Source organism: Metopolophium dirhodum, chromosome 6, assembly GCF_019925205.1.
Source record: "Metopolophium dirhodum isolate CAU chromosome 6, ASM1992520v1, whole genome shotgun sequence".
NCBI classification, from domain to species: Eukaryota; Metazoa; Arthropoda; class Insecta; order Hemiptera; family Aphididae; genus Metopolophium; species Metopolophium dirhodum.
In genome coordinates, this window is record NC_083565.1 from 817,982 (window position 1) to 830,240 (window position 12,259).

The 12,259-nt window shown below is 31.9% G+C and overlaps 1 protein-coding gene across 1 annotated transcript in view; it reads right to left on the bottom strand.

Moving 5' to 3' along the window:
* The window catches only part of LOC132946469 (beta-mannosidase), a 30,144-nt gene extending 17,977 nt beyond the window's left edge, over positions 1-12,167 (bottom strand). The window contains exons 1-2 of the mRNA XM_061016477.1: positions 11,387-12,167; positions 10,741-10,890 (exon numbers count right to left, since the gene is read on the bottom strand). Coding sequence (XP_060872460.1) covers positions 10,741-10,890; positions 11,387-11,507 — 271 coding nt within the window. The 5' untranslated portion in view covers positions 11,508-12,167. The remainder of the gene's footprint in view (positions 1-10,740; positions 10,891-11,386) is intronic.
* Positions 12,168-12,259: the final 92 nt, after the last annotated feature.

Below are 12,259 nucleotides of genomic sequence, written 5' to 3' on the forward strand. Positions count from 1 at the left end.
ACTTGGATAACGTTTTAATTCTGTATAACGATAAACGCAAATCTTGGTGAATGTTTTAATTCTGCAGTATAACGATGAACGCAAAAGTTGAATAACGTTCTAATTCTAAATAATAACGATAAACGCAAAAGTTGCGTAACTTTTTATTGTAAATAACATAAAACGGAATTTTTTTTTAAACGCAAGTCCTGCTAAATAGTCGTTAAACAGATTCAAATTCAGCATTAAGAGGACGTCACATCCCCATATGTTGTCTCAGTCTTACAAACGCGTAACATACCTAATTCACGCTCAGCAGTTCAAGTTTTATGCCGTTAGCTTGCAAATGAGAGTGAATAGACCTATATTATGAAACTTGATGGTAAGAACATTATCTGTGTTTTGATAGAAGTTTTTTTACGACAGTTCAGTTTTTAAGTGAGTTATGAGCATTTTTAATTTACATTTATTATACACGCATAACTCACTTAAAAACTGAATTATCGTAAAAAAACTTCCATCACAACACAGATAATGTTGTTACCGATAGTTATATGTGAATAAAAATTGGTAGTTATTTTGTCTATTGTTTTAGATTCTGAGCGAAGCGATGAATGTATTGATTTTACAATAATGTGTGTTTTTTTTTATTTTTTTTATTTTTGTGTCTGTCATTACCTTTTAGGACAGTAAAAGTGCTTGGATTTTCTTCAACAGTAACTTTTCTGATAGGAAAGTGAATCTAGTTGGTACTTTGGGGGGTCAAAAGTAAAAATTTCTCAGTAGTTTACAAAAGCGACGTGAAAAACAAAAGAAAAATTAAGGAAAAACGGGAATTTTTACGCAAAATCTGTTTTCGAGAAAATCGATTTTGGTTTTTGGTGTAACTCTAAAACAAAAGACCCTAGGGACATGACATTTTGACTGAATGTTTATATTAGCATTTTCTATACACCATACAATTTTGAAAATATTTTGACTCTTTTTGAGCTGCTTACGGACATTGTCAGTTTTCAATTTTTTTAGTTTTTTTTTCTATAATTATCAATAAAATTTTATCTGTTGAGTAAAAAAGCTTGACAATTTAATAGAAGGCTCCTAGGTTATTGTTTCAAAGGCAGATGAAAAACCTTAATCACAGTTTTTATTTATAAGCATTTAAAGTTCAAATTTTGACAAAATACGGAAAAATCACAAAAATTAGCAAATTATTTTGAGTTGAGAATTCATAAAAATTTTTCTTTTTAAATCTAAGATTTGAAAATGTGATATAAGATTACTCATAAGTTTGTCTACCTTTATCAAAAAAAATGTCTACAAGAAACTTAAATTAAATTTTTATGAGTGTCTGAAATTTATATTTTTACAACATTTGATATTCACTCGATTTCTCGTGTAACAATTTTCTTATTTTATTGTAATTAAAAAACGAATGACTGTAGATAATTGAAAATTTCTCTGAATGTTTATATTAGCATTTTCTATACAACATAAAATGTTGAAATTATTTTGACTTATTTTGAGCTGTTTACGGACATTGTCAGTTTTCAATTTTTTTAGTTTTTTTTTCTATAAATATCAATACAATTTTATTTGTTGGGTAAAAAAGCGTGAAAATTTAATATAAGGTATATTAAATATATCGTTTGATATATCGTTCTAATAGCAGTTGAAAAATATTAAAAATACATAGGCACAATTTTTTTTTATAAGCATTTAAAGTTCAAATTTTGACAACATTTATCAAATTTATAATTTATTAATTATTTTGTAGTTAAAAATGTATAAAATGTTTAACTTTTATGGCTAAGGATTGAAAATTTAAAACAAGGCTCCACGTAAATAGGTTATATATAAATTACTTTATTCACAATAATATCATCAAATATACTTGGTTATATCATAACTAGGCTGACTGACCGTTTTCGCTCAGAATCGTTTTTCTTATTCAATGATATTATATCATTGAATTCAAATTTAACACCATCCATTACAGTGACCCACTTGTAACCTACTGTACAGCAGAGCGACATCCACTTATCCACCTTTTTATAGATTAAAAACATAATAAGTAAATGAAATTAAATGAAGAACAAAAGAATTATAATATTTACGTTCCTATTCCTAAAAATAAGAAATTAATTCACGTTCCTATTCCTAAAAATAAGGAATTAATTTACGTTCCTACTGTTTTAAAAAATAAAGAAATTAATTCCTTCATTCGTTCCTCTAAAAAGGAATCAATTCCAGGAATTGTTCCTTTAGGAACGCGTTCCTTAACAACACTTATTATAAATTTACCTATTACTTAAAAATAAAGAAAAATTAAATTGAAAAAGTGGTCCAATCGATCTCATTTATACCTACTATTTACGCTTTTAAACCTGAGTTTCACAATTTTTATATTATCGCTTTATTATATTATATACATCGATGATTGATCGTTTACTGACGGAAGCAAAATTAGAAGTTTTTACTGTCCATGTAGCACATGTAAAAGACAGAGACAACAAATATCAGTACCCAATTAATTTGAGTTGAAATCAAATGATAAAAAATCATTGCGCTAATAATATTAACAACCTTTAATTATTATAATATGATAAAAATATAATTAAAACATGATGACAAGAAAAGTCGTTAAAACTGTTATCAATATATGCAATAAATAATAATATTAATACCTAAAATAATTGCTTTTTTACATATTTCGTGCATACATGCAAGATACACGTATACAGTAGCGTATAATACACGTGAGTGCCGATAATATAATATAGCCATATAAGGCCTCATGTACACACTTTTTTCTCTAAATATCATAATAATATAATTATTTGGTTATACATTATTATAATAAAGATTTAAAATAAAAATTAACATTTCAAAAATAAATAGCCCTGCAGCAATAATCCCTATACAACCACGCATCCTTTTAGTAGTTTAGTTATAACTATTGGGCTTGGAAGTTATAGCACTAAAAAGCTTTGAAAATTGATTACACTATTGCAATTAAATGTACGACTCATAACAGTCATAACTATAACTGTATGTCTGTATCCTTACAAGGGACCTTAGCAGCAGTGCATAATATAGGTGTAATGATGCGCGCAGTCTTACCTATTGGGACTCGGACGTGCCGCCCTCGTCTCGTATAATCCTTGGAAACTGGTGACCTTTTGTCGGTCCAAAAACGATGAGGATCACAGATATTATAATCACAGACCTACCTACTCATCTTTCTGCTGCAGGAATGTCGTCGCACTGCCCACCACTATCATCGGCGCGTATACTGGTTTTACCGAAAATGAAACGCGCGGCATCACGACGGACGTGGAGAAGAAGGCCTGCGACGATAGCGTTTTCCTCAGACCGCAGACTTGCGAGTTGCGACGGACGGCAACAATATTATTATCGCAGTTGCCCGGTCGCGTGTACCACGGCGTAATGCCCCGTAAACAATATGAAACGTGATCGGCGATCACATTCAGTGGTCGAAATCGACGGTAATCCACAATATTATGGTTTACGTTACCTACCTACTCGCGAAAGGATAACCGTGATATTACGTAGCCTTTCGCCGCGTCCATATCATCATCGTGCAGTGCCGTTCGATTCTCGATCAAACCGTTTTCACGTAGCCATTTGCGATGACATCCACATGACATGTTGTCCAAGTCTTACAAACGTATATTATACAACATGGAAAATTTGCGTCCAGCAGAACCAATTTTGTGTTGTTAACTTTAATATGTTTTAAGCGAGTTACGATGAGTATACATGTATGTAAAATATAGCAATCTAAAAATGCTCATAACTCGCTTTACAATTAAAATATCGTAAAAACTAAAAAGCCTAAATATAAACATAGATAATGATTATTTTTGATGATGGATCAATATTCAAAACACAAAATTTGTTGTGCTCAGTTTTACGACATCTCGGCGAAACGAGTCTTGCATAATATATATTAGATATTTCAATATTTGTGCAGTTCAGTTGCGTATCAAGTATCAAGGGAGGGGATAGGGTTAGGTTCTGAGATAAAATGTTCAATATTTTATTTTGACCCCCCCCCCCCCCCCCCCCCCCATAAAAAAAATCTGGATACGCCACTGGTGCAGATAAACACACAACGAATATGAACTTTATTTAAATGTTTAAATTAAAAATAAAACTATGCAATATTGTAATGTATTTATGTATGCATAACCATTGATTATAATATTAGTACTATTATATATAACGTATACAAGTAAAAAGTATAAGTACCTATAAATTATAATATGATAAATTATGTCGTTTAAAGTACCTATGTGATATATAAGTATTTAAGATTAAGTGTTTTTTTTTTATGAAATGTACATATTTAAAATTTTAATCGATTTTTTTTGCTTTGTCGCTGAACTTAATTTTTTCGGTGCATAGTTTTTTTAGTTTTTAATAATTAAAGTTCGGTCACGTCACTCTCGGGTTGTACTGTTCGTTCCATTGCATTATGTTTTAAGACTACATTAGAGTGAGCTGTAGTAGATAATAAAATAATCTCGAATTTCATAGTACGAACGATAAACTGGAACCTATAAATAAATTTGTTCAAAAATGTCATAGTGCGGGTATAACCTGACGTGCTCATAGTTGACGTGCGGATAATCGACGCTCCACATTATATTACACGTACCTATATTTGCTAAACTCATCACTTACAGTCCGACGAATCGCGTCACCCATTTCCTGGGGATTTATCGACGAGGTGAGACGTACATCAATCACCTGTGTATATTATTCACAGATTTCTCTTAATAAACCTAACCGTTATTGACAATTTAATGTAGTTGCACGTCAATAAAAAATAATATAACTATTGACTATGTTATTACTTATTATATTAAAAACTGTCAACTGTGCATTGTTTAACAATGGTGAGTAAATTGCATGCAGCTCACACAATCACACCTCTATTATCGATTAATAGTGCGTTTATTCAAACGCTGATTTTTTTGAATACAGGGCCGGATGCCCAGATAAACTAATTAGGAACTGTCAAATATTGCTACAGTGGCACAGTGCCTATACGAGAACAGGGCCAATACGCAACTAACAAGTAACAACTGTAGGTCGTATGTAGTAGGTGTGCCCAGCCTATAACCTTCATGCGTACAAACCAAAAAAAAATCATTAATAAACAGAATTAATGTTATTATAAAAATCGAGGAACTCGATCTGCTTTATTCTATAGGTGCGTGGAAAGTGTACATCGTCATTGAGGCGGTCACCGTAATGGATGTATTACATTTAATTGTAGTTATATAAAACACTTCTGAGCGGACTGAGAAGTGAATCCGTATAATATGTCTAAGAATATTTTATATTTTATTATACATTCATGATTCATATTAGTAATTTATATTTCAATTAGTATAATTATTAGCAGTACTCAGTAGTAGTTAAATTAGTTAGATCTTAGATACATTTTTTTCAACAAAATAATTCTCATAGGTCTTAGCGTCCTACCTACGATATATTGTTGTAACTTTTAATATTATTTAATATATCTGTAATTAACTTATGTATACCGTATTACCGTTTAACGTTGTGTAATACAGAATACAGATACGTGGTATAAATATCATAAATTAATTTATTAGTATAAATATTTTTAAAATGTTGTTGAATATACTAAAAATAATAATGTACGCAGTAACGAAAAGTCTCCCACAAACAATATTTTTTGAATTACAATTTACAGCAAATGGATACTTTTTCCCGACAATAGATAAACAGGTTTTATTAATAATAATATGGGGAGGGAGAAATACTATACTTTATTGAAATTAATGTTTTGACAGTTTGGGACACCATTTGCCTAGGGCCTCCGAATAACTTACTCCGGCACTGCTCCCATGTAATAAATAAATATGCAGTACGTATACTTAGTATATTTAAAAATTCAAAAAAATTAGAATTTGAACGAATGAACACAGTCGAAGGAAAACATGGGTGAATCGCTTTCTTTGTACAATATAGGTTTGTACAATTCAAGCTAAAGTCGACTGTGCGCGGCTGGATGAAACGTAAATAAATATTATGTCGGTCGTGGCCTGCGCTCTGCATGAGCGCAGAGCGACGCATGTTATACACTTATACTATAGTACGACAAGACTATAATAATAGTACACTCTTTCGGCCACTTTTGGAGACGGCGCTGCAGCATCGTTTCAATGTTTGAAATCGACGTTCAGGACGCATTCGCCGTTCACTGTTCACTAGTCAGTACCGATCAGTGCATCGCATCATGTCAGGGATCCGTCTCCAGCATTTTCATTGTACCAATATTACATAATATTATACGCTGACGGTCGCTCATAAACGGCAACACGACAATGCGTCGTTTGAAATTGTTGATGTTTATAGAAACTCCCATAGTCCCATATGAGCCACACCATCACCATGCACTCGCACACCCTGAATTTTTTTTATCTAAAATTGGCCTAGGCGTCATTGATACTATGGCCTTACCACCTTGGCTTTCAGTTTGCCAATCTTTAATCGTGTATTTCCCCTTTTATTTGATATCCTAATTACAAATATGGGTATTAATCAAATGTATGCGTTCAAAAATTTAAAAATAATAAAAGCTGAATGATAAGGTACCTACCTAAAATTTGTATATTTTATATTTAATTTATTAATTTATATGTTATGTATGAACGCTAAGTATGTTTAATATGTTTATGATAATAACAATTCTATAGTGAAAACACGAGAAACGTTTTTTTAATGATTAGCCTGGTGGGGGGGAGGAATTGGCCTCTTAAATTGTTTGCACACCCTTAAAAAAATGAAATGACGCCCCTGGGTAGTGCACTAGTAGTTAGTAATTACTAATCAGTATCCATCCTGTGGCGGACTATGCTGGCCGGAAATCAGAACAATTCTCGGTGGGCAGCGTACTGTTATTTCATTAGAATTAATGATTATAGACATTCCTGCTATATGGCTGTAGAGAAAAATATATTGAATAATATTGATGTTGAAGACATTATTGACGTTGTTAAAAATAAAAGTGATTTATATTTTAATAGTAAAAAACTATGTACATATGTTTTAATTGAATATTATATTATTCTGTTTTTATAAAGTGCACAGTATGAGTCATTATGTTCAGTAAATACTAATTTAAAGGAAACATGAATTTATACCATGAAAAAAAATCACTAAATGTCCCAACGACGATTTTAAATAAATTTGAGTTCCGAATTTTTTTCAATAGATGCATTATTTATTAATGCAATACGTATACGGTGTACTCTGGTACTCGTAATCACGAATTAAGATTTACCCAGATATATCTTAATTTGTGCTCGTAATAATAATTAATAACAATCATGTTATACCACAGTTTTATTTAATCTGTGGTTACACTGACAATACAAGAAGATTGTTGTTTCCGTATATTTTATTTTTGAAGTACACAATGTTTTTAAAACGTTATTGTCAAATATTTGTATGTTTTATAATATTATACTTTGTTAAAAACACGTTATGTGTACGCCGTATGCGATAACGAAATCAAATCCTAGGAGCGAGGACTCGTTTAAAATATAAATAGTCGTAGGACGTAGGTATATAAATTCGGTGTCCATTAGAATATTGTGAGATGCATAGAATATAGATAAAGAAGTAAGCACAATTGCAACGACTACGCCACTATAGTCACTACGGACGCTACGATATTGTGGCAGAGGCACTGGTGGTCGGTGGGGATATAACAACCGTATGATATCCCCACCTTTTGCGTAACACAAATTTCTGATCACTCCGTATATTGTACGGCAAAAACAAAACTACTTTTTTTTTGTAGACAAACGACAATTATAATTGATGCGATAAATCAAGGCAATTAACTAATGTCGTGTGGAAAAACTATCGTTTGTAACTTTGGAACTTTTTATAACAGTTGACCTGCATAATAGAATATTAACGAGTATTGAGTTTTCGGCCAATTTTTGACTCAAATTTAAAAGTTAGGTATTCTCATTCGTAGCTGGTTATTAAAATAAGAATTCAATTTCTTATAATATTATCACTTGTAAGTTGTAAAGTCTATAGTATATTATTAATTATTATACTCTATAATATATAATTATGGTGTAAATCATTCTGCGATTATTGTAATAATAATACTACAGACTATATGCGTCAAATGCCGCCAATGGCCGATAGTCGATACGTGTGATATTGTAGTTGAAGTAGTTTACGTCTTGTACAATGTACATTTAGGTGCATTATACATTACACAATACATATTATTAGGTAGGTACTTGCATTTAAATAAGTTAAACACCAAAAATCCTTGTATACAATTATTATAGTGAAACAAGTGAAATAATTAGTTTACTTAATAACGAGTTTCACGGTTTTACGGTACATAATTATAATTCGAACGACCATAATATTATCTAAAAGATGGTTTAGCAATTTTTATTCTTCAGTATTAAACTTGTATTATATACAAAATAAAACAATTTTAAAACGACTAACAGTCCGTATTAGCGAAGCAGGGGTCTGGTTAAATCCTTCTAAATATAAAATAAACACACTCATTCCCTAAAACTCACACTGTACTACAACTGTAGCCTGTAAGTCCTTATTAATTATTATGAATAGAGCATCTACCTATACAATGTATTTTATGTTTTTTCATAAAATATATTAATCAATAATCAAACCTATATAGAACCTATATTTAACCTGTACATATTATTCGAGGACATATTATGTTCAGGCAAGTTAAATTCTATTTTTTTTAGCATACGTTTTATTTTATTCGTGTGGATAACAAAGCTTAAACAATAGAGTCGGGCTTCAGCCCCTCCAGATATTTTATAAGGTTCCGATTAAACTGTATAAAGGTATTTTATAAGAGGATGTCAGCGCGCTGTTTATTTTTTCTCTCTAGCCCACGCATAGACAAAATTCATTCACACAAAATCATTTATTTTTATGTTTTTGAGCAATCTTAGAGGTTAGTTAAATTTTTTTTTATTATTACTCATACAAATCATTGATAATAATATCTTTGAGGGTAGGCATATCGATTTGTCTAAAAATTGTCTCAAAACAGTTTAATATTAATTTAAATGTAAACAATTTTTTTTGTATTTTTAAAGTCTAATGTAAAGTCAAATAATAATAAAATATAAACCCTATATGTCAATCCCTTGAAAATATTAACCTCTATAATTTTTGTAATAGGTAATTTCACTCTAAATTTACTTAAAAATTACGGACGTTACATTGACATATTATTTTGTTGTCTTCGTTTTACAAGTGCGTAACATTGTAGTAAATTTTAAGGACAGCAGTTATAGGTTAAAATTGTACATCTTAAAAAACTCGTAGCTCTCTTTAAAATTAAAATATTATAAAAAGCCCATGACGTTATAAGTATATAGGTATATCTAGATAATAATCTTACCTTTAATTGTATAAGAGGTCAATTAACTCTAATTTTTAAACTAACAGAGCTAAACCTAATCTGCTGAGCGTCAAATTTGCTGTTATTACGCACTTATAATATGGAGACAACAAATGTCGGTGTAACGTTCTCTTAAGCCTACCTTTAGCTACTTAATTAATTATCCATGTTTTAGTTATAATAATAAATTTATAGTACCTATAAATATCGAATAAAAATGCATTAAAATAATATGAATCAATTCAAATTTCAAATAATCAGGTTCGGGTTTATTAGCCATAATATATTATATAATTATTTAATATTGATAATTATTTATATACATACACAATTTCGGTTATACAAATACAATATACAACTGCAGTAACGGAGAGGGGAGGTAAAAGTACAAGTTTATAGCAAAAGTTTCAAGGATTTTTCACGGCTCGGAGTTGAACTGTATATAATTTATAATTTTATACGCTCCCTTATTCCCCTGGCTCCTTTATTAACGTGACTGCAGGTATATCATACCAGATATTATTGTATTAAAATTACACTATAACATAAGTGTACCGTTTTTTAAATAATTCTTACAATAAATTATTTTATTTAAATTCACAATATTATTCAGTACCTATCGGTATGTATATAAATGTATTTATTATATAATATACTATTTACCAGGGCTGGCCAAACGGTCGATCGTAGACGATTTCTGCAAAGTCGATCCCCCTTTGTTAGAATGCATTATTATAAATTTAGTAACCCCCGCCCTAATATACCCGAGTGACCTGCACCGTCGACAATAGTTGCATGTATTTTTATGGCAAAATATATATTATTCTCGGTAGATCTTTATCGAAAAAAATTTAGCTACTCCTGTTATATACATTTTACTATATTATAATGAATAACAACATTATATACAGACTAGATATACTTGACCGATTATATACCTAATTGCTAAATTAATACAATGTACTGCAGTATGTACACTGTACGTCTGTACAGAGGCGGCAGCACTGCAGTTTACAAATATCTCAAGTATCATAGGTACCTAAAATTATACTTTCTTATATAAATTGCCACTTACCACTCACTATATTACAACATAATATTAGGTACCGACTATACGGACTATATACCTGCGGTCTAACCTAAATGCGAGTATATACTATATTATTGTGTAGGTTGAATAGGACTATAGGTATATCGTATACATAATATGTACATAGTTTAATAGTTAGGCCCGCGCATTCAGACGAAATTATTCGTGCACGGGTCCTGCTCCCCCTCACCTATAAAAGTCGCGGAGTAAATCCAATCGTCCTCGGATACCCATCGGTATGCTACGTCGTTGTACCGGCGCAACGGATCTTCGTTCAGGACGCCGTTGGATCGCAAGTCGGCGAACACTCCACCGGGCACACGGCCCGTTCCAAAGACACCTGAAAACATGGCGGCGTTTATAAAATATATAACCATATAGGTACTACAATATATAGATAATAAAATATTATAACACATTAGGTATACTCGTCGTTCAGATTTGTCGCGACTCGCGAGTATACGTATAGGTGTAATATAATATTTTACAGTGTGCTGCATGATGTGTATTAGTATATTGATCCCATAATGAACCAAAACATTTTTTATTGTTTTCGAAAAATACATTCGGATGCCTATATGCCTAGGTAGTTGTGGATCTGAATTATATTGCAGTGCAAAAATAACGATCGTAAATCACTCAACATGGTTGTGATTTGTGGTGACGGAAAAACCCGTCGTTTAAATTGAAAAAAAGTCGAAGGTAAAAAAATGTCAGTTAATTATTGTCGATGAAAGAAGGATGGTGAGAGAAGGGGGGGGGTACGAGTACCTAAATATATTAGTCAAAGTTTACAATTATTATTAAGGTCCCGTGTCGACCATTTCACCACTCACTGGTATTCCTGTTAGCGAAGCGCCAGTGGGACGAGTCCAACGACCACTCGAATACCGTGCTGGACGTGGCCGACGAGCACAGGAGGAACAGCGCTGCAATAATTTCTTTTACGACCCGCATGATTCCTGCGAGCACGGTGCTGTATGCGTACCGGTTCACCAGCAAAAGTCGTACTGAATACTGATAGTGTCAGAGGCCAGAGCCCGAGTGTCGGAGTGTGATGGTCACTCTAATCGTTCGGACTCTGTCCGCAACTCGGTGCCGTCTCCCGTGTTTCATACACGACACGAGTGCAATCTTAACATTAATGTTATGAACATAACGTGGTCGTATAGCGAGGTATACCGCGAACACTACGACGTTGTTTATTATTTAAACGCCTTTAAACGACTGCTTTGCAGTTTGCATCGTATAGGTAGTACCTATAAGCTACGTCGACAGCAGCTGATGCGAGTACAATGTTGTACTGTTTGTATTATTGTATTCAATGTACGATTTTACGGGTATAATATTATAATAATAATACGAACAAAAATCCTCGTATTCGGGTATTATAATACTCGTGTAATATTGTACAAGTCTAAAACATTACGACATAATACACGACGCGTATACAATTAGTTATTGTAATACAGTGTTCTGTACGCCAGTCCGCCAATGTGTTAATAATATTGTAGCGTTCCATCCGGTACCTGTACATATTATACAATATTATAATTTTAAAAAACAATATACAATTATTATTATTCCTGGGTATTTGTTATTATTGTATATTATTATTATACGATCGTCGCGTTGTTATTATTGTATATTATTATTATTAGTATACAGCGTTTGCGTACGTGCCGCAGTACCACGCATGCTCCCCGGTC